Genomic DNA, 24,374 nt, shown 5'->3' with positions numbered 1-24,374 from the left:
AAATGATGTGGTAGTACAATGTTTGGGCCTGCTACAAATGGAAATGTGTTAATAAGTATTATATTTGTTCTTCGCTGTGCAGAACTATAAATACTCTGGTGAAGATTATTATAATTTTATCAACCTCTTAGCCCCTTTATATGCAAAATGATTTACAATGCTTATCCCAATGGCCCAATAATCCTAATAACTCTGTGGGGTTGTTCTCATTTTACGATGGATAATTGGGATTAACAGTGCAACACTATGCCTGTGGGATTAGTTGAGTCCTCACAGGTTATTGCTGATAAGATGCATACAACCCTAAACAAAAAATCTGGGGAGTATTCTGTAGCCTATCCTCAGTCGGTATATCCCAGCTACATCCTTGAGTGAATATGTTAAGAGGAAGTGCCGTTGCCTTAGAAATGTGCCCAGGTTTTGTTTTGTTTACATTCCAGAATTTTGAAACTGGTCTGCCTTGCTGGCTTCAGCAAAATGCTTTGCTTCGCTCTGCCCCACCCTGACTCTGTGCACAGGGCTAGCGCATGCAGTTTACTGACATTACCATTCCAGTTTGACTGAGGCGTTTGTTTCATCTGCATCTGCTTGTGGTGCTCCCTTTTGGAGATTTCTTCGGGAAGCTGCTCTTGGGATAGCAGCCTCTTTGGGTGCAGAGGGGCATCTGTCACAACTTGTATAATATTTACTGTACATGGAAAATGTCTTTCTCAAAGGCTCTCGGTGCCCCATGTTTTACAGTACATGAACAGTTGGCTAGTCCAGGTGTTTCCTCTTCTGTTTGCGTGATATGTGAATTGGAAATTCAAGAGAAGAGTTGGCAGAATGGAAGAGCCGAGGGTTTGTATTTACCTATTTTAACTGCATAGCGCATAGGTGGGTTTGGGACATAGCAAAATCCTGCTTCTCTCCTCTCCCTTTGTATTTTTTTATCTTTGTCGTTATTATTGACTTAATCTAGCTCTGAAGTGTGAGCACTGAGCTGGTTTTCATTTTTAAACAGAAGCTTGAAAATACTGCTTTTTCCATAGTGTGCGTTCAAAGAACACTGTCTTTATTTATTTTTCCCCCAGCTTGCAATGTAACTAGATTTCAAGTTTAACTGACTTCTTCTTCTTCTTTTTTTAAGAGAGCTATATTTAAAGATGGAGACTGAGGTTTGGTGCTGGTGATGTTTTATTCAGTCTTAAACGTGAACTTAGCTGTGTTGTTGGCTTTTCTAAAATAGAAACTCATATTCCTAATGGTGTTTGTGTCTTTTCACAGGACAGTCGGCCCAATATGTCAAGACCTCTGATCACTAGGTCCCCTGCATCTCCTTTGAACAATCAAGGCATCCCCACGCCAGCCCAGCTCACAAAATCCAATGCACCGGTACATATTGATGTGGGTGGGCACATGTATACCAGCAGCTTGGCCACCCTTACTAAATATCCTGATTCAAGGTAATTCTAAGGACTATGTTGCATGTCTCTGGCAGCCTTGTTAATTTGCTCACTTCTATCCTCTGACCTCTGTAACCTTCTTATTTGGTGCAAAACCACTTGAAAGTGAATCCATACACATAAAGTTGTTGTTAGAAAGCATTTTGCTAAATGAAACACACCAGTGGATTTTGTTTCTCTACCCAGAACGCACAAGTAACTACATAACTCACATCACTCATAAACTAGATTCTTTTGCTGTTTTTCTTTGACACTTTCTGTTGGCATTTTGTCAGTCCTTCCACACAATATCACCTCAGAATGATGGGTTCCAACTTAGCATTTGAATCATCTGCTTTAGAAGAAGGGGGTTGGCTTTCTTTTGGACCTGGAAGAGGGAGGAATTTTCTGTCATCAGAATCTTGGATAGAGGGTTATCTGAACAATTAAAACATAAAATAATTACATATTTAGACAAATATTTGCTACATAATAAACATGTACGCAGTCCTGGACAAAAGCATTTACTTATACCTGAACAAATGATGCATCTTTGCTAATTTTAACGCTTTCTTTTTAAAGGAAATAAGTTACTTGGGTAACTGCAGATTTTATGTACTTACAGTACTCTAGTGAGTACTGTTGGGCTTGAGTAATAGGTTTTTAAAACCTTCAAATTATTTTTATATAGACTCAATGACTGAAATCGCAAACAGCGATTTGAGTATGCCAATCAGATGATCATCACTGTCATCTTTGACAGCACTAGTAATTTAGTCTGTGGGAGCGAAGCCTGGTTTCAGACCTCCCACATGCTTCCTGCAAGTAGTGATTGGTGACTACAATTATGTGTGCAATATCAATTGGCATTTCAGTTTCAGATTCAGCTGGGAGTCTGCATGTCAAAGTCACATTTTACTTTTGGATCCTCCTTGCTTAATCAGGTCCAACTGTTTGTTAGATGCCATGCATTCAGTGTAGTAGGCCTACCTAAGATTAAATAGGCACCCACCTTGCAAAAATTCAGGTGCATGGCAAAGACTCTCTTGTTTTAGCAGACATTTTAAGGCACCGTTTGAGTTTAAGTTAGATTTCATAATTATTTCTAAAGGTATTATTCTCTGTGTGTGTTATTTTTACATGTTCCACTAAGATATGCTGATGATTAAATAGTATATACAGACGTACCTTGGAAGTCAAACAGAATCTGTCCCGGAAGTCTGTTCAACTTCCAAAACATTCAATTTCCAAGACATGGCTTCCGATTGGCTGCAGGAAGCTCCTGCAGCCAATCAGAAGCTGCGTGGAAGCCCCACCAGACTTTTGGCTTCCAAAACAACATTTGAAAACTGGAACAATCAATTCCAGTTTTCGATCATTCGGGAGCCAAAACATTGGGCAACTAAGCCATTCAAATTCCAAGGTAAGACTGTACATGTCTTAAATAAATAAATCTCTTTCCTGGGTAAGAAGATTGCATTTAGTTATAACATGAAATAGTTATTATGTCATTACTGATATTGAGCAGGCATCTAGAAAGATTGATGCAACACTACCTGCTCGATTTAGTATATTAGCTCTTGGTGGTAGTGGTGGTGTCACTTCTGTTCGAACCACAACAAAAATCTACTGTGCCTGCTCACAGTCATTAAAATTTGCATAGCCAAATGAGCGGCTCTCATCAAGGAATGAATTCCACCCCCCACAAGTGTTTTTTCAGTTCACAGGTGATGCTATAGTGTATTGGTCCATTATTGGTACAGAATAACTACTTGTAAACTAACTGCAACAGTGTGTTCCCTTGTGTCAGCTTTCTTTTTTGTATAAATTAAGAAAAATCTATGGAAGCCAGACCTGTAGTATTTGTGATTTCAGGAGAGATTGAGATCTTTCTAGAATATGAGATGTTGCAACATGCCAGCATTTATTTATTTTTTACCAGTTTTAGTTGAGAGTACTAAATTACGAAGAGTGTGGTGGTAAATGACGAACAAAAATATAAGTTTTTCACAAGCAATCCAAAAAAACCCCTAGAACTCTGGCATCATAGAGGAGCAGTAATAGTCTGGTCTTCAGCTGGTGGGTTGGGACCAACTAATCTGTGGTGGGTCCAGCAGCAGCACTACCACCTGACAAATACATGATCAAAATTTAAGAAAAGCTCTGTGTCCAAGCATGAAGAAACGTAACAATTCATATAACTTACTTTTCTGAGAATTCATGATGTTAGCACCCCAGCTTCTGCTATGCTAGTCTCTCCTAAATTGCTATATGTTTTCAAAGCAGTTTAATATACTTCTTGTGTATAATTGCAGGACTAAACAGAGTCTGCTTGTAGCTTTACAGCCAACACCCATGGCCACCCACAGGGTATGTTTGAAGCTTCAGTTTATAGCTGCCAAGTTCTCTGCTGTTTCTTGCTGGCTTTGTTCCACTTTTTTGCTGGCTGTGCATTTGGAAAGCTTTGCCCCTTTTGAGATTTCCCAATGCTTTGTTAAAACACAGCCACGAAGTGAGGAAGAGCCTTTGGATCTGATGGCATTATTTTCAAACTGATGCTTTGGCCAATAAAATCTTACCTGTTCTTATGGCATGCATTATATGAAATCACACAAGGGAGAGAGGGCCACAAAATTTTACTTCCCCCTGTTATTGACACTCAGCATACCATCTCAAGCTATGTTTTTGCAATCAGAATTTTTCTTCTCTCTCTTTTCAAATTCTCATGTCTGCTGCTCTGATTTGTTGTTGGCTGAGGGCAAAACCAGAAGTTAGCTTAATTGCTTAGCTGTCTGTGTTTTTTTTCTCTTTATTTAATTACAGTCATAGGGACAATTTTTCCATTGGGACCACAAAGCGCAGAGAGGAGTTGTTTAACTCTTCCCTTCTAGCTGTGTTCCAAATGAAAACTGCCCCTGTGCAGGTAGAAGTCTTAGGGACAAAACACTTCCATTGTCATCACTGAAAACTTGTTTCTAAGCCTCATAACTGTGCGCGCGCTCTCTCTCTCGTGTGTGTGTGTGTGTGTGTGTGTGTGTGTTGGAATCACAGCTGGGGAGAAAAGAGTTAAATCCTCTTCCCCATACACTGTTGTCCCCAGGAACATGGCCAGTCCCACACCTGCAATTAAGTAAAGAAAAAAAACAAAGATAAAGTTGCCTGTTGTGCACTTACTGTAATGCTTTGTTTGACTTGGTTCTTTTGTGAGAGCATAAGCCGGTGGATGCTTAAATCCCATTGCTTATTTTTAATTTAATTCTACTCCATGTACAGGGCTCGTCAAAATTTACTTTCTACCATCTCCATTGCAAGCATCCTTTCCCTGTTTACAAAAATGAATAAACTGAGCATATGCGAGGCTCATCCTAGTAGTGATACTGGCACTTTCCCTACCTCCAAAGTTCAGCATGATGTCTGAGTTGCTGTCTCACCTCTGCTCAACTTGGAGGATGTTCAGGATCAGTGACAAGCACAAACCTTTGTTTGTCCTTGGTAGACAGCCAGCCTTGTGGCTCCTGCCCATGCATGTGTTCAGCTACAGTCTTGCTTTGTGACTACCCATCTTAGCTTTTTCAACAAGCCACATGTGATTTCGCTGTAGAGCAAGGGCAGGCAGCAGGATCTGACCAGCAAGCTGGGTGCTTATCTCCCCTACCCTGCCCTGCAGGCCACATCACTCTCTTGTCAGGTGACCTGGTTTTGCCCATGCAGTTTGAAATCAAACCATCTGGGCAAAGGTAGCGCGCTCTGCAAGCCCAGACAATCAGCTGACATTATAGAATCATGGAATTGTAGAGTCAGAAGGGACCCCAGGAGTCATCTGGTCCAACCCCTTGCAGTGCAGGTGTTGGGCAGCTAGGCATGGCTTGGCCAAAGTAACCTGACAGGCCAAATGGGGAAGACCTGGAGAAAGTGAAAATTAAAGTTTACAGTGCAGTGAAATGTAAAGCCACAGCATCAGTTAAATAATGAGCCACAACCTCTGCTGTCATGGTTGGGCAAAAAGATTCCTGCATTGCAAGCAGTTGCACGAGATGACCCCCCATGGTCCTTTCCAACTCTGCAATTTGATGATTATATGATTTGAACACCTGTAACAGCTTTTCATTTCATTGATAATCATGTAGTTCTGGTCATAGCTTGTTCCAGCACTTTTTCCTGCCATTTGCTCTTTGCTGATGACTTCTATATCTTCCTACCGCCACCCCAGTTTTTGTTCCAACATTCAGCCTTCCATAGAAACATTTCACAGTGAAGAGAGAATTAAAGAAAACATTTACACTATAAAGTTTCCTAACACCTCCTCCTAGCTCAGTGGACCCTCACAAACCCCCAAATCCTCTGGCATTTAATGAGGGTGTTCCGATTAGTCTCTCATTCCAGAAGTAGGAAGTTCAGAACAGGCTTTGTTTGCATGCTTATACAACGCATCTAAATATTTATTGTGGTAATCCTGTAAACCCCATTCTACAATCCAGGGAGTTAGCTCCACTCCCAGTAATCAAGTAAAGTAAGTTCTGGGTTTCAGGCCCTTTTTTTGTTACTGTATCAGTCACCCTTGAGTTCTGCTTTCTCTTTGAAGTTTCCTTTTTCTGTACAGATACGTTGGTAGCTGTGCCGCCTCTGAGCCAAGCTAATCTTCCCCTGTGCATTCTCCCTCTTTATGTGCTACCAAAGAAGAGGACAGCCTGTGTACCATTTTGCTACCAATTCCCAGCACTGATCTTGAGCAGCCTATGTTTACTCCCAGACAAATCAAGAACAATGCAGCGTTGAATAGTGTCAGCCTCTGTCTCCCTAACATGCATGGATTTTTTTTTTCAAACATTAAGATATAAATGCTATGAAGCCTATATTAATACCTGAATACATTTATAATGTGTATTTTTCAGCTGAGTTAATATATTCATTCTATATTTTTATGCTAGCATTTGCATCTGTCATGTTCATCCCAAGTAGTTAACACATTATTGCTCTTGTAATGACCACATCAAATTTTATTTTCACCAATTCAACCTCTGTTTTCAACCCCCAGAAATATATAATTGTACAATAAATTGGAATGAAATGAATCCCTTGTGAGACATAAATTTAAATAAATAAAGATTGTAGAATTTCTTTTTTTTTAAGGGAAATTAAGCTGCAGTGGACATTACCACTAAGCATACAGAACCCACACACATGAATGGGATAGGATGACTTTTAGCTGTTCATGTAATTTATTAACTACTTCTCCATTAAAAATGCTCCAAAGCTACAACCCTAATCCCACTTACCTGGGAGCAAGCCCCTTTGAATTCAGTACTTCTTACTTCTGATTAGACATGGTTAGGATTGTGTTTTGAGATAATGTGACATGTAAAAGTAACTGATTGACTGACTGACTTTTTATTCAAAGTATATATTTTGAACTTGGCAGTCAAGGTCCTGATTTTTAAAAAAGAAAGAAATTGAGAGAATAGAAATGTTCTTGTGTTCTTCAGTTGTATCCGGTAGGTAAAGGACAAGGCAGAGCAGACAGCAGTCTGTGCAAAAAAATTGCATGCTGTAGTAGTTGCATATGCTCCCTGCAGGTACAAGATTTCTGGATTTCTATTCCCATGAGTTTTGTCAAGACCTATTGTTACTAGTGTGGATGTGGTGGGTCCTTGCCTTGCTGCACTTGCAGGTCCCTGACCTGCAGATCTGTGAAATGTTCTCAGCTTCATTTGACATATTTTTTGAGTTGTCGAGCTCTTCTGTGCATGGGCGTACCCAGTGAAGAGCAGGGGGGGCAACTGCCCCCCCCAAAGCAAAAAAATATATTAAATGGTTATAAAGTGATGAAACGAAACAAAAATTAGGTAGGGCGATGGCGAATAATCAGTTGTTTACCACACTGAAATGGTGTAAAAACCGAGAAGTGTCAGCTAGCCAGTGGGATTCAAAGGAGGGAGAGGTCTCTAGCGGGCTCTAGCAGAGAGAAGAGGGAATCTTCTAGAGGGGTCTAGTGTGTTCCGCATCACTATATAAACTGAGCCACCTGCCGCTAGTTGATCAGTATTTTTAAGTGCTTTCCCGTCCGCCATGGCTACTGTTGAACGATCTTTCAGTACCCTTCGAAGGGTAAAGACCTGGCTCAGAAGTATAATGGGAGAGGACAGACTGACTGGGTTGTGTTTCATCAGCATCCATTGGAAATTCTTCAAGGAAAATCAGGACTGGATTGAAATGAAAGTTTTGAACAAGTTTTCTTCAAACCCAAGAAAAATGATATTAGTATAAGACATGTAACTAGAATAAAAATTAACTTTTTTTCAAGCAAATAATTGTAATAACTACTGTAATAAAACACTGCTATAATTATATATAATTTTCTTAAAATTTTGGTTTCATTTGCGTTTTCCGTGCTGAAATGTCACAACCTGAATGACCATGGCTTGCCCCCCCCCCTGTTTTGATCCTGGGTACGCCCCTGCTTCTGTGTTCCTTCTGTTAAAATACCCCTGCAGTAATTTACGGTATATTGGGCAGAATATCCTATCAGGAGAGCATAGATTTACTTGTGTCTTCCATATCCCCATAACACATAAACAGCTATAATTTCAAAGCAGAAGCTGTAACATTAAATTGAAATGGGCTTTTACCCAGTACAGTGATTTTTCACTAGGGGTGTGTGTGTGTGTGTGTAGTTACCTGAATATAATTGTGAGGAGATTATGTAACACAGTCACAAGGTACTGGTTTATACATAAACATAGAGATCTAGTTTGCATAGTAACTGCTCTCCCTTTTATCCTCATTAGTGGTAGCAATTAATTTACACTCTTGTGCAACTACATATTATGTCTCGGGTACTAAGACAGTAATTTATGGCTTTACTCAAGGAGCCAGAACCGCAAATTCTAAACAGTAGCAGCAAGCATTTCCAGGCCACAGCTCCTCTGCTGATAGTAGGTTCTAAACCTGTCTGGCCTTGTTTAAGGTTCAACTGAATGAGGTCCAGAACATGCTGCTCAAGTAAGTTCATTAAAACCCTTCTTAGCTTCCCTTTTATCCATCTGAAAATTGATTTCTTTTTAAACGGTTTAAGAAGATGCCTCAGGGCTTCAGAGCCTATATTAAAAAAATGAAATCTCTTCCTGTCTTGGAGCAACACAAATAGTCAATACAAAATTGACAAATGATCCTTTAAGGATATCCATTGAATCCATTATCTCCAGGCCCCTGTGTGAGACACTTCATCACAAACATCATCATCTTGATGATACATTGCAGAAGAAACAAGGTGAAAATCAGATAACTTCCCACCCCCAGTATTTATAGGCAGACTGCCACAATCATTGAAGTAAACCGGTATCAGCCAGAATAGGTTGGGATTGCTTTCCTTTCTTGAAAGTTAACTCGGTTATGTTTAACATATTTCAAATGGAAAGAAGCAAACTGTTTTATGTTGAAAGCATTTGTTGTAAGGGATAGATGATATGTTATACTGTATACCATACAACAAATCCTTTCAACAAAAGCCAATTTGTAAAAGGCTAGCAAACTTTTTAACAGGCTATCGTCGTAGGGAATGCCTCCCCCATATCATCCTGCCCAGTCACTCAGATCAGCTTAGTGATGCCCTCCTGGTTGTGTTGTCACCTGCAGAGGTCCATGTTGTGGCAACCAGAGGGAGGCTATTTAGTTGTGGCATCCCCTCTAGGGAACCATGCCCCATCTGAGTTGTGGTCGGTGTCCACATTGATGGGATTTTGACTCATTTATTCTTTATCTAGCCTCCCAGTCCTTAGTCTGTGTTTGGTTTCTATAGTTGTTGAATTACTACTACTACTACTACTACTACTACTACTAAAATTTCTATACTGCCCTTCATCCGAGGATCACAGGCAGTTTACAATATAAAAACAAAAAAATGCACACCATAGTAACAAACAAACAAATAACCCTGCACAGCGCTTAAAAGGCCATAGATTGTTTAATTAGCCAAACACCTAGAAGAAGAGGAACGTTTTTGTTTGGCACCTAAAGATATCTAACAAAGGCACCAGGTGAGCCTCTGGGGAAAGCATTAAATGAGGGGAGCCACCCTCCAAAAAGGCCTGTTATTGTATTGTGACTCTCCAGACATCTTGTAGAGAAGGCATATAAAGAAGGGCCCCATATGATTGCAGGGTCCAGTTTTATTCTAATTGTTACATACATCACTTTCTGGTTTTTAGTCGTGTAAAAATATTTTTAAATGAATCATTTAATTATATTAATTTTTCAAACGCATCTCCTGATGTTATTTAACAGATAACAGGGCTTCAGTGAGAGAATAACAGTATGCAGAGAAGATGACTAGTTGTCGAAGCGAACAGGAACCCAATGATAGGGTGGCATCAAGCCTGGGAATTCCTAGGAATCTAGAAAACAGGGAATGAAGGCAAACTCACGGGGACCCATGATTAAGGGGTCTTGTTCCCATCTGAGTCAATTCCAATAGACTTAGTCTGTAGTTTTTACACATAGAGTATGAGGCCTAGCCAGGGTTCAAACATCCTTGCCTTGGAGCAAGATTGGCTGGCACCAGCTGCTGAGCAGCTTCATATCTGTTCTCCTCTTGAATAAGGGTTGGCTCTGTCTTACTGAGTTGGCTAGCACAAACCTGTTTAGGAAAGAGAGGGAAGGAACTGGTCAAATTATGCAAGTGATTGCTTAACAGCAACCACAGATTGGATGGCTTTAAAAGTGGGTTAGACAACTTCGTGGTTTAGAAGGCTATGTTCTACCTCCGCTGTCAGAGGCAGTATGGCCCTGAATACCAAATGCTGGGTGTCACCAGTGGGTTCAGTGCTTCCCACCGTCCCCAAATCTTGCTTTCAGACTTCCAAAAGGTTGGCCACTGTGAGAACAGGATGCTGGACTAGATTGGTCATTGGCCGGGTCTGGCAGGGCTTTTCATATATTATGTTCTTAACTATTCAGTTAATTTCTTCAATTTCTCTCACAGATTTTACTCTTAAGTCCATTTTTACATTGTTCATATTGTCAGTCATTTTCAATACAATACGAATATCACTCAGGAGAAAAGATGTCAGGGTTGTTTTTTTTAGAAGCAAAACTACATGAATGTTGACAAATGTCTGGGGAACCAGTCAAACCCGCTCCATTTTGAAACATTTCTCAACCCTTTATTTGTTCATTTTTCTATTTATTTATTTACTTTCTTCAAAGACAACTTTCCCAATATAAATCTTCGATCTTGTTAAATCTGTGAACAGTTCATTTGCCTCTCAGGTTGCATTTTGAGTTTGTACAGCTGCTTTCTGCCTTGGGCCACAGTGAGTCTGACAAAAATTATCAGTTTCATCGGGTTGCTACTTGGAAGTTCAGAAGCAAATATTAAACCAATTCAGACATGTGTGAGAGACTGACCTTCTGGATAGGAGGATGAGGTGCATAGGCGAGCACAGCGGGTGGGCGGTAGGGATAATGGCAGGAAGAAGCATCAACTTGCGTTTTAAACTACCTTATCCTGTAAGTGGCTTTATAGTGGAAATAGTGGACCTATAAAGGAGAAGAAAACATTGTGAGGTCTTTAAAGGTGACATAAAAGTAACAGGCATTTGTTCTAATGAAAAACATTGGTAAGAATAGTCTTGACACCCACATCCCATTTTATTGACATTCTTTAAAGCTTGGGTCACTAGTGTCTGCTTGCTTTGATATATGACTAATTATAATGAGAACAACAAACCTGTTGCCTAATGGGGGCTGTCCAAAGTCATGACCCATGTGATCCTGCTGAATGTTTTCTGCCTTCCAGGCAAGAGAAGTCTTGTTCTAAGTGGTCAGTTTACTTTGTAAATTGGAAAAGAAATAAAGTCCTAAAATTAGGGTCTTTGGGCACTTTAATATGTAATCTGAATGGGCTGTTCCTGACAGTCAGTGGAAGATCAGTGATTTCACAGAGTGAAAATGGATGGTTTAAAAGTACAAATTACTAAATTGTATGCAGATTTAATAGGACTCGACCTTAGCTGAGTTGCATTTCTCTGTGGCATGTTGTTGTTCACGTAAATTTAGATAAATTGATGAATGTTGAGGGTAGATCAGCAACATAAAGAATACAGAATGTGATATAAATTGGAGACATGTATGGCGTTTCTCTGAACATCAGCAAGAGATACCACTAGGCTTAAAATCTTGTATGGTGGAACTGAGAGTGGTCCTCTGTCCAAAGCTTTTAATGTCTACTCTGGTGTTAGCAACCTCACTGGCTCCACCCTGATGGACATTCACTCACAGAAGGTCATTATGTATTTTATTTTGAAAATAAATCCAATGGGAGAAAAGAGGGGACAACCAATATCAAATTGCTGCTCATCTGGAATCTGGATGGCTTAGGCTGCAATCCAAAACCCATTTGCCCCTCCTCCAAGCCCTGCCAGTCCTTGCTGACTTCCACCCATAGAACAATGGCAGCATCATTCTGCCAGCACAGAGATGCTGGCATTGCTCTGTGCTGGCAGAGTGATACTTGCATCATTCCATCGGTGGAAATCAGCACGGAACTCCCTGTTCCACCTGCAAAATGGGTGGGTGGGCAGAAGGGCCAGTGGCAGAATCCCTGTTGGTAACAGCTGATGGAAAACCTCAAAATGAGGCATTCCAGTAATAGAGAGGAGCTAAGCTAGCCCAGGATATGTTGGATTCAAAACCAGCCCCTTTGCCTCCACTTGACAGGAAGTGGAAATGATGGATGAAAAATGAAAGGCTAATGGCATCATAAGTAAAATGAAATGCTGGAAATGGTTCTCTTCTGATTTAGAATTGTAACCTGATGTCTTTCACACGTGGGGGAGGAACACAACCCTAAGAATGAAAACATGAAATATTTAGAATATTAGAATCAAAAGAGAGTGATTACCAGATTTCACATGCTTAGATTATTTTGGTTTAGAGCCAAATACCACAAAAAGTCTTAGCCCTGAAGGTTTATGTTGCAATAAGTTTTAAATAGAAGAAAATTATGTGCATGGGTAAAAGTACTTCTAATGGGCATGCCTTCTTCATTCAGCATCACTTTCAAAGATGTTTTAAGAAATTATTGAAATGGAAATGCATTCCGTATTGCCCTATTTTCATTGTAAATATCTGAGGAGACAAGTCCTCTCATTAATATTAAGTTCAAAATTGATTCAAAAATTCACATTGATAAATATATCACTGTGTCATGTCCATTGCCATAATACTGTTTTCACCATGAAATGTAACTATCACTGAGCTTGATTAATGCAAAGACATGGATTCAAGAAATTCCAGTGACCAAGGTCAGTGACTCCTAGTGACTTAAAGATGCTGACTGCAAATTGACTTTTCTCTCATTTTCAGAATTGGGAGGCTTTTTGATGGCACAGAGCCAATTGTTTTGGACAGCCTGAAGCAGCACTACTTCATTGACAGAGATGGCCAAATGTTCAGATATATCCTGAATTTTCTACGAACATCAAAGCTCCTCATACCAGATGATTTCAAGGTGAAATTTTATGCATCATCATCATCCTATTTGAAATGTTTAGAAAGGAGGTAGCTTGAGTAATCAGAACTGCCAAGTGCCAGGAGCAAGGCTTGTGGGTTGCATTGATGGATGCTGGCAAATAATAGATATCTGAAATGAATATTTGAAAATATTGAGCATACAGTTTTACAAGCAAATTATAAAACATATTTCATATCATGGGAGGAGTCTGTGTGTAAAGCAAACTTTCACCTGATATTTCCTGAACACATGAACAGGGAGGCAGTGCCAATGAATACAAGAAAGTATGAGTTGAACCATCAGACACTCTTAAACTGTAGACATCCATACCTTTGAATGTCTCCCATGCAGTTTGGTTGCCATTTGTATCATAGAGGCTTAACCTATGATCATAAGCCACCATAAGGGTAAGATTGTCAGCTGTACTCTGATTGAAGATTGCTATCTTTCCATTTTGAGTCCCTGAGAGGCACATGGAAGGTAGGTCTGTAAACAGCTACCAGTCTAATAGTTAAATGGAGTCTCCAAATGGAGAACAATGTGCCCCTGAATACCAGCTGCCAGTGAACAGCAGCAGGGAAGGGCCACTGCCCACCCAACCCACAGCCTCGTTTCCCCTGCTTCCCCCAGCAGAATGGCTATTGTTGGGAACAAGATGGACTGTTGTCTAATCCAACAGGACTCTTAACATTCTTACGAGTGCAGTCAAAACCTTGGTCACTCAACCTGTTTATTGTGTATTCATCTTTATTCATTTGCAGAAGGTTTGCAAAGAGGTTAGATAATGGTCCCTGTTGACTGAGTGTTCATTCTGATTTGTTCAGAGCTTGTGTATCATGCTAAGTAATTGTTGTCCCTCACTTTCCTTACTTGTAAAAAGTTCAGGTTGTATTTTGGAAGCAGGTTGGTTGTGCAAGAGCACCAGATCCACTTTAACTGCACAACCTACACAGTTGAATCCTACTCGCAGAATACAGCAACAGCCTCAGGGCAGCCCCCATGCAGAATCTTGACTTGAACCAGATATTTGTAGGTTATTCATATAAATGATCTACTTGAATGAGCAATGTAACCTGTGATCAAGGAGCTCATGTTTTATTTATTTTTATTTGCTGCATTTGTACTCAAGTTCCCTTACAGGAGATCAAGGTGGTATGCATGCTCTCTTCTCTCTTTCTCTTCCCTGTTTATTCTCAAAATAATCCCGTGATGTAGTGTTGACTAAGGGAGAATAACTGGTCCAAATCACTCAGTGAGCTTCATGACTAAGTAGAGATTTGAACCTGGGTTTCCCCAGTCAGTCCCACTACTTTTCTATGGGACTTACTTGAACTTAAGTGTATTTAGGATTGCAGTTCTGAAGTATGAAATTATCCAGTACAAGGATGCAGCCTGTTTAAACTAAGATAGACAGATAGGACCCACATTTTCACTATCATCTATCAGCAAAAATAATACACTTCCATACATGCACAGAAAAAACTTTTTTAAAACACAAGTTTAAATGAGCATCTTTAGTTTAATTCATAAAACCTATTCTTACTTTAAACAGCAGACTTTTAAAACTATACACCTCCGTGTGCCATCATAATTAAAATTTTCTTGCCCTCTTTTTTTAAATCGGCACCTTAGTATGATGTGCCCTAACATGGCATTTGTTTGCATTCAGATGGGTTTTCCCCCCCTCTTATTCAGATTTGATTGGGGAGGAACCGTGAAAAGAGGTGAAGAATTTCAAGATACTGTGTAATTGTTTTATCCCTCTTGCTTGAGGGGCTGTATTTTCACCCAAAAAAAAAGGGTTTTGTGTGAGCACTCTTAAAAACCCAGCCTCAGGTTATTGGAAACATCTGGCCCCACTTATCTGCTCAGTAGGAAAATCAAAACGTGTTTGACTGATGAAATGAGCTCTAGCTCTAGCCACAGAGCTAAACTGCAGTCTTTACAAAACCCCGTAGTACCAACTTGCCCTTCGCAAGCATTCTTAGGGCACACCACTCTTTAAACGGCACTGTCTAAAAATAGCCTTTAAGCGCATATGTCCACATGAGACTCAGCATCTGCCTCTACACTGTCCCTAATGGTTCTTTCCTGAAGGTAGGTCAGTCATTTAAAGGGGGGGGCGATGTTGCCCTTGTTGTTCACTATTCATATTTGTTTTCAGTGTAGGTAAAAACAGAATTAAAACCTAGCCACTTTGAATTGTTACGATGTCACTGTCCATTCTGTTTTGATACATAAAATAACCAAGTCCAATTTTGAAGAGATATTCAAGGTCACCTAGTCCAAAGTTGTGCCATGGGCAGGATTCTTTAGACAGAAGGTATCTCTGACACATTCTTCCTTTTAGAAGAAGTCTAGAGAGTCAGTGTGGTGTACAGTGGTACCTCGGGTTACATACGCTTCAGGTTACATACTCCGCTAACCCAGAAATAACACTTCAGGTTAAGAACTTTGCTTCAGGATAAGAACAGAAATCGTGCTCTGGTGGCGCAGCAGCAGCGGGAGGTCCCATTAACTAAAGTGGTGCTTCAGGTTAAGAACAGTTTCAGGTTAAGAATGGACCTCCGGAACGAATTAAGTACTTAACCAGAGGTACCACTGTAGTGGTGGTGGACTCGTAATCTGGTGAACCGGGTTCACGTCCCCACTCCTCCACATGCAGCTGCTGGGTGACCTTGGACAATTCTCTGAAGTCTTTCAGCCTCACTCACATCACAGTGTTTGTTGTGGGGGAGGAAGGGAAAGGAGATTGTTAGCCGCTGGGTTTTTATCCCTTGCTGATTTTGATTTCTCTCTAGCTTTTGCTGGAATTTTTAAACTGGACATTATGATCCTGGTAAGGCCTACTTTGTGGGCTTTATACGTCATGGGCCAATTCAGATATATTTGGGTGTATCTTAAATACTTTTCGGGTGGGGTCCAGACAGCTGCAGGCCGTACCTCTCTGATCCTCCATCTACCTTGCAGGTACTTAGTGGCCAGGCTAGCTAGTCATTTCCCTGACTCTTATGATGATTTAGAAATGTGCTGGTTTGTTTTCTGGTTTGGGGCAGGGGGACGTTACTGTTTCTGGTATTGTAGACTTTTAGCTTCATTGTTTTGCATAAACACACACATTTACTGTTATTTTTTTTGTAAACAGCATAGCTTTTATGGTATGTTTTCAAATGTAAGCTTTTTGGAGACTTTTTAGGTAACCAATAAGTCCTAAAAATTATTTTGGTATTAAGTGTTATGTACAAATATGAAAACAGGACCAAACATCAAAACTAATGGAGAAGATATTTGGGGATGTGGCCAGGTATCTACATGTATCAGGTTTGCCATAATCTGTCTTATCCCAGAATGTACATTATTTCTGGCCATTGCATCAAGACTTGGGGGGGGGCATGTTGTTGTTTTTCTGTTATTATGCTTTTCTGTTTTTATATTGTAAACCACCCTGTGATCTTTGGATGGAGGGTGGTAAAGAAATTTAAAGGGGACAAAATTGTTTCTAGAGTTGCCTAGCCTCATCCAGATGTGTGTATGATTCGGGATGCCATTGCCTCATACCATTTACAATGAGGTCAAAATGCATTTTTTCCTTTTTTTAAAGCAACACAAAACAGCATCATATTGATGACCTTTACTGCTTAGTTCAGAGGTGAGCCAGTTATTCAGCACTTGGAAATATCTCATATTTTGAAGAAAATATTGAATCTTATTAATAATTATTATTTCTGTATGTGTAGATGGTCTGGTCTAGAGGCCAGTCTGTGTTCAGCACCAGCTTTCTCTTCTTTGCATTTATTTTCTACTGTACAATAAACTGGAAACTAGCATGGCAATTGCCCTGCGTCTAGTCCCCATCTGCAGATTTAGTTGTATCCTGATGTCATGCATGCTTTCCTCAAACTTGCTCAGCATCAGTTGTCATTGGCAGGGGCAACAAAATGCATAAGAACATAGGAGGCTACCCTATCATGAATCATGCCAGGCTTAGTCTCTCTAGTTCAGTACTGTCAGTACAGCCTTACTTACAGATGCGAGGGACATGGGTGGCGCTGTGGTCTAAACCACTAAGGCTCTTGGGCTTGCCAATCGGAAGGTTGGTGGTTCAAATCCCCATGACGGGGTGAGCTCCCATTGCTCTGTCCCAGCTCCTGCCAACCTAGCAGTTTGAAAGCATGCCAGTGCAAGTAGATAAATAGGTACTGCTACAGTGGGAAGGTAAATGGCGTTTCCGTGCACTCACAGTGCCCCGTTGCGCCAGAAGCGGTTTAGTCATGCTGGCCACATGATCCAGAAGGCTGTCTGTGAACAAACGCCGGCTCCCTCAGCCAGAAAGCGAGATGAGCGCCGCAACCCCATAGTTGCCTTTGCCTGGACTTAACCGCCATGGGGTCCTTTTACCTTTTACCTTACTTAGAGATGCAGGGAATTGAACCTGGGATCATCTTCAGGCAAACAATGCATGCTACAAATGAGCCATAGTCCTCCCACCCACCCCAGCCCCACCCCCAACAAACAGTATGGTGACTGCCTGGATATGGGTAAGCTTACTACTCACAGGGGAGCAGAAAAATATAATGCAAGGCAGCAGCATACCTATTTAATGTTGTGTGTATTTCTTCCATAGGCCCTTCTTAGTTGGAGAAGGTGAGCAGTTTCTATCCATGTGCTGAAGTGAATTCAATATTGAGTTTATTTTTCTTATATACTGTAGATGTAGGGTGAGAGCCAATGTTGCACCAGTAGGTATGTCCCCCCTACAGTCCCTCTGCCCCTCAACCTTCCCATAGCAGTTTTTGGGTGGCGAACAAGAAAGAGGCTGCAGTGGAAAGGAAATGATGAGGAAGTCTGTTCCACAATCAAGTTGACAATGTTGGATTGTCATTCGTACCCTATAGCGGCATGTATGTTTCTCGTTGGCAATGAAAATTATGTGTCTTTCAGGATTACAGCTTGTTATATGAAGAAGCAAAGTATTTTCAGCTTCAGCCCATGCTAGGGGAGATGGAAAGGTGGAAGCAGGATCGGGAGACATGCCGGTTTTCAAAATCCTGCGAGTGTTTGGTTGTGCGAGTTGCTCCGGATCTTGGAGAGAGGATTACCTTGAGTGGCGACAAGTCTTTGATAGAAGAGGTTTTCCCAGAAATTGGTGATGTGATGTGCAATTCAGTCAACGCAGGTTGGAATCATGACTCAACACATGTCATCAGATTTCCTTTAAATGGCTATTGTCATCTCAATTCAGTTCAGGTATGTATGTATGTACATCAGTTTTTGGGCAACCTGGTAAATATGTGAACCAGAGTGAGATTTAAAAAACAAACAAACAAAAACATTTAAAGTAAATCAGTCCAAGCCCTTCCTTAGAGGATCAGTTGTATTCTTTTTCTTATTATTTATGAAATTTGTATACCATCCTTCATTTGTAGATCTCAGGGCAGTTTACAACATAAAAATACAATATAAAAAACACAAAATACATAATTAAATTAAGAACAAAAACAAGCCAATGATTCCCCCCTCCCAACATATTTTGCTTGATTCACTGGGTCTATTGGCTTGTGCTGAACCTATTCAGTAGATGGAGCATGCAGATGCTTCTGAGAACAAGGTGGTTTCCATGTTCTCGGAAGCATCTGCATATGACATAATGAGAAGAGCCATGTACTGTCACTTAAATGAATTGGATTAGTGAAAAAAATATGTTGCAGAACTCATCCTGGAAGGTATTGTTGAATATCTACGGGGAAGATTCATAGGAGGCTAACCATTTCTTGAACAACCTGTGGTGGCTTATGAGATTTCTCTCCACTCCATGGTATCATGTTTTAGGATCTATTTTCAACAACCATTGCAGATTCAAGAACATTTTGTGTAGCTGCCAGAATTTAAAAATATCTGAATATTCTACATGATTGACACAAGACCTGTCGTTAGTAGATCAATCAACTAGTACGGTACTTCTACCCCTTTATCCTACACTGCTTTACCCTACACTTTCCTAGTGTGGGGAAACAGTTGAAGTTTGAATATTATGCCTTCTCAGTCTATACACACACACACAGAGAGAGAACAATGCAGTGAAAAATTCCTGAAGAATAAGGTCTGGTCATATCTGATTAATTCTCAACACCTGCATTCTAAGCAGTATTTGAAAGACCTTGCCTTGAACATTTGTTTTGTTCTGTTTTAATCAATGTCTTTTAATTTACATTGAACATTCAAGATTAAAACAAATCCCTACAGCTATAGTTTAAAGATACCAGCTGCATCCTGTCCCAGATCATATTAACTTTGGCTTCTAAATACTGAGTCAAATGAAGAACTTCTGAGATCACAGAAGTACTAGAGGATTGGAGAATATGAGCACGTTTACATCTGAACTTTCTTCCATCATTAAGTGTTCCTAAATGGTCTCCCTTCCTAGATGGTCTCCCATCCAGACTCAAACCACCTTAGCTTCAGCAATATGGGTCCATTATGTACCCTCAGAACATGCTCCTGGAGTTTCAAAAGCATGGAGCATTTATCAGGAAAACCTTTGTGTGCCCATGTCATAGGCATTTAGAATAATCAAGAGGATGGTTACATTAATCTTAGTGAGCACATTAGGTGAGGGGTTTTTTTTTTAGTTTTCCAGTGAGAGTTTGAAAGGGAGCCTAGGTGTTAATGGAGTTGTACTCCTACACCACAATCTTCGGCATGTCTACTCAGGAGTAAGCCCCATTGAGTTAAAGGTGCTTATTCATCAATTGAGCAGTAAGTCAGATCAAAGGGAACGACCTTGAAATTAGCAGACTTTTCATGTACTGTGGTACCTCAGGTTACAGACACTTCAGGTTAAAGACGCTTCAGGTTACAGACTACGCTAACCCAGAAATAACGCTTCTGGTTAAGAACAGAGATCGTGCTCTGGTGGTGCAGCGGCAGTGGGAGGTCCCATTAGCTAAAGTGGTACTTCAGGTTAAGAACAGTTTCAGGTTAAGAACAGACCTCCAGAACGAATTAAGTTTTTAACCCGAGGTACCACTGTACTTCCTTCCAATTTAGATATTTCCATACAGATGTTGGGTATGTCTCATCTCTCAGTACACGTGTTAATGGACTTAGCATAGGGCCCTACAGATATCCTTTATATTGTGCATTCATGAAAAGTTATTCTCATGATAGTATTGTAGCGATTATAGGCAACTTCACTTTCAATTCCATTTGCTCCTGCAAAGGTTTTGGGGCAAACATACTACTTAGTTTCCAGCAGTTGCATATCCCATAGTTTGCCACTAAAAATCCTATAACTTTCCATACCACAAAAGTTCACAGGGGGAGGGGGGTTGTCCTGCTTTGGTTGTGCCATAGCAGAAGTGTCTTTCCAGGTGGCAAAAACATAGCATCTTTAGGGAAGCATCACAGAACTCCTGATAAAGTGGAACGATGTATAAAGTGGTCCAGTATAAATCCACCACTACTGCACTATTATTGCATCAATGACTTGTTGGAGTATCCAAAATAAAGCCCAGTATGGAAGGCTCATAAGACACTGTACCTCTTATCAGTTCACTTGTTATTGTCATCACCACTGACATCAACTGGTGGCCAGTTGGCCATGGATTGGGAGAAATGGTTCTCATGCCAAATTGAACCCCCTGGTGAGCCAAGATTGGCCCATGGGCTGGAAGTTTCTCACTCCCGCACTAATGGGACAACGGCATTGGATGTTGCCCTACATTTTTTTAGAAATCATGCAAAGGTGAATGGAATGAAGAGGTTCAAATTTCAATATTTATTTAGCTGCAGTAGCTGCTGTTAATGTCTTGAAATCTACCAGTAATTATCATTGAGGAGGGAGTTTATGTTGCATAAATATAAAGTAGTTAATCATATAATTAAAAAGTACGTGAAAACAGATTTTTTTTTTCACAATTACATTGCTGTTGTGTGTGTGTTTTTTTTTAAATCTTTTGTTCTTACCCAGTCTTTTCCTTGTCCTATTTTGTAGGTACTTGAGAGGTTGCAACAAAGAGGCTTTGAAATTGTTGGCTCCTGTGGAGGAGGGGTGGACTCGTCCCAGTTCAGTGAATATGTACTTAGGCGAGAACTCAGAAGGACATCTCGTTCATCCTCTGTCATTCGAATAAAGCAAGAGCCTCTGGACTAAGGACATATTTTTTTTTCTTATGCGACAACAAAAAAGGGGACCTTTTTCCATGCGCAGTTGGAACACCAAAAGAGCTCCGGAATGAAACATTGAATAAAGACACATTTATATCAAATATAGAGACCATACCTGTATTGATACAGGAACATTTGGATTAGTAATAATAACCTCAAGGTGTAAAATATGTACATGTAAAAAGTTAGAAATGCAAAAAGAAAGAAAAACCCCTTAAAATAGTAGGTGAGATTGGTGCTGTGAGGGCCATTAAGTGTCCTAGGCCATAGCCAGGCCTGATTTACAATAAAGAAGCCATTGCCAGAAGGGGAGGCTCACAGCTCCCTTCCATTTTCCATTGCCAAATGGCGATCTGTTTTTCAGCGTGTACATCATGAATCAAGTTTCCAGGTGTTTGTGTTAGAGATGACTGGGCACAACTCTAGAAAGCATCCATCCATTACAAAACAGAGGTCATGAACAGGAAGTCACACACTTCTGTTCGCCTGACAGATGTGAACCATCTTATTTTTTATCAGATGGAGTCAGAATTGCTCTGGTTTGACTCCAGTGCGTTCCTTTTTATTATTTTTAGTCAAATAACGTACACTAAATTCTGTTAATGTCCTGATTTAAGTCAACAATAGTAAAGAAAAAATGAAAAATGTTTAAAAATCAAGATGAGCATTTGCTTTTAACTTGCTCTATTATGCATCTGATACATTCGTTGGACAGTAAGTGGTGCTGAATTCTTTGCACAAACAACAATATGAAGGCACAAATACGTTACTTAAAGAAAGGCAATGTGCTTTATCTTTAGTTCATAGTGGCAAACTGTTCTGGTGCACCTCAGGGTGCTGCTTTCTCTCCATCATTGAGACAAGTGACCTAATGTTGGTTAGTACGATCTTTTCAGTCCTGGGCAATTATGTTGTAAAGTCATTAAATGCAGGCCTGTACGACTGCTTTTACGTCTATCTAATGCTAACATCCCTTTGTAGTATAATTTCACCACTGCCCATAAAGTCACAAGTATTGTTTTCCTTTCTGAGTAGTATAATTCTGCACAGTTTGCCGAAGATGTTGTTTTAAGGAGAAGGGCAAGCCCTCCAGCCACTGAGTAACAATACAGGCAAGTCTCCACATATGTTTGTTTGACTTGCATGTGACTGTGTATATGTGCAGCGCCAATAAATAATGATGGGAGAGACCTGGAAAGTCAAGGGTAGACAGAAAGTCGATCTGGATCTACTAGCAGATCTCTGGGTGATTTGCTGTGATTTCTGACTCCCCAAAGCAACAAACAAATGACCCATGTCTGCCCCATATTATACTGTAATGATGAAAACTTGGGCTAACCAAGAATGTGTTTTTTGTGTGGAAGGGCTGTACACAACATCCAGTTCTGGTACTCCTAGAATCAGAATTAGTTAATCTTAAATTTATATCTTTTACAGCAGACTGGCTGGTAGATCCTGAAGTCTGCCTACCCCTGATCAAAATAAGCAATTGCAAAGCCAGTTGAGGTTCCACAGGGAGAGGTATGAATACTGCTCTGTTGGTGGAGCACAAGATCCACTGGCAGGACAAAACTCATAAAATACATTGAACTGCAGACAAAACGATCCTTAATACAAAACCTAGTGACCAAAATCAGATAAGGAGAAGCCTGTATTTTTAAAAAGGACCAAAAATACAGTAAAAATAACTATCAGATAACTAACTACAATAGTAAGTCCATAATATCCCATCATAAGCCAAACACACTTTGACACAGAGGTCTTAATCAGTAGCCTTAATATAGAAAGAAACATAGTGTAACCATTCTATAGGCTTTAGCTCTCGACTTTGGCTTCAAATCTCTTTTCTTAACAACCAACCAGATTATTTTTCATTTTTCTTTCCATCAATGTAAACTTTCCCAGGATACGACTATACAGATTTACCTTCTTTCCAATTTGGTTGGTTGTTAATCAAGGAAGTTTACTTCTCCTTTGAAGGTCTCATATACGATAAAGCCAGTTGAATTGTTCTGCTTTGTTTGTTATATTTAGACCACCTCTGTCAAAATGTGTTTGGCTTAAGCTGTAATATCCTATGTGATAACACTACTGGTAAATGATTTGGCCTGTTACAGATTTATTATTCAAACATGTATCTGGTAGTTAGTGTGATAACTTTTCTTTCCATTTTCTTTCTTTCTTTTTAGGAACACATTCCTGGCACCTGAGAGCCCCTAGTATGTGACATAGATATCCCAGTGGTGGTGTTTCACAAGTTATGGGGGCCAGGACAGTACGGGGGGGTGTCTCTAGGTCCTTCAGGGTCCTAAACCCCCTTGTTCCCCTGACACCTCACCAAAATGGGCCTTAAACTGTGGATCCGGTCTAGTTGATTCCCTGCCATTGACCACAATAGGAAGGAAATATAAACATTTTTTGTTTTCTTAACACTAACAGGGGAAGGGATCTGCTTCCTAATTCTCACCCTGCACACAGGGATCCAGCAGGACTTTGACCATTCTGGTCACTCTCCCATGGAAACTACCAGCAGCAGCAGCAACAAGAACAGCAGCAACAACATGAGTGCTTTGCCCACCTCCTCCGGATTTGCTCATATAAAGGTTATCTCATTTTTCTTTAGGTCTCCTCTCTTCCTTGTAAGGGAGGGACAATTTGAATAATGGCTGGCATATATTTTTCAAAAGGACAGTGGGCATTGAGTTTTATTTTTTACAAATATTTTTGCTCCCCGTCTAACTTGGAGCATCCTTTGAATTTTTACACTTGGCAAAATTTAAACTACTTAGTATGCGAAGTGCTTACTGAATCACCATTTAAGTCTAATGTATTGCAGCCAGCGCTTCTCCTAGCCTCTCGACTGAAACAATTTTCTTTCCTCCCTTGCCCTCTTCTTGTGTTTTTTTTTAAACCCAAACAGCACTCTTCCTCTGACTTTACAAACCCAGAAAACAGTTATGTAGTAATTCTTTAAAAAAACTCAAAAGCCAGAACATTGCTTTGGGGTTTGTTTTTAAGGTTTTTTTAAGTTTTTAATTTGGTCCTTATAAAGGTCTGATGTTGTTGCTATTTGGGTTTTTTCTAAGAACCAACATTTATTTTATTGTCTTAAGTTATTCTACTTGCTTAATTGGTTTTGGCTTGTCTCAACAGATATTATAAGGTATACAACAGAAAGCCCATACTGTTCCCTCTTTTGCATAAGACTCACCAATCACCACATTTATCCTTACCCAAAGTACCTTTTTATATGCAATACTGTATATTAAGTAAGC

At 40.1% G+C, this 24,374-nt stretch overlaps 1 protein-coding gene across 6 annotated transcripts in view; it reads left to right on the top strand.

Annotated features, from left to right (window-relative positions):
- The window catches only part of KCTD1 (potassium channel tetramerization domain containing 1), a 75,035-nt gene extending 52,911 nt beyond the window's left edge, over positions 1-22,124 (top strand). For 5 of the 6 annotated variants that reach the window (XM_033155075.1, XM_033155077.1, XM_033155076.1 and 2 more), the window contains 4 exons: positions 1,267-1,445; positions 12,786-12,930; positions 17,875-18,180; positions 20,927-22,124. In XM_033155075.1, the coding sequence (XP_033010966.1) occupies positions 1,267-1,445; positions 12,786-12,930; positions 17,875-18,180; positions 20,927-21,085 (789 nt within the window). In that variant the 3' untranslated portion in view covers positions 21,086-22,124. Of the gene's footprint in view, positions 1-726; positions 841-1,266; positions 1,446-12,785; positions 12,931-17,874; positions 18,181-20,926 lie in introns of those variants that run through there. The other variant, XM_033155074.1, reaches the window with a different exon arrangement.
- Positions 22,125-24,374: the final 2,250 nt, after the last annotated feature.

The sequence above is a fragment of the Lacerta agilis genome, chromosome 7 (genome assembly GCF_009819535.1).
Source record: "Lacerta agilis isolate rLacAgi1 chromosome 7, rLacAgi1.pri, whole genome shotgun sequence".
Classification (NCBI taxonomy): Eukaryota; Metazoa; Chordata; class Lepidosauria; order Squamata; family Lacertidae; genus Lacerta; species Lacerta agilis.
This window is presented reverse-complemented; position numbering and strand designations above follow the sequence as displayed.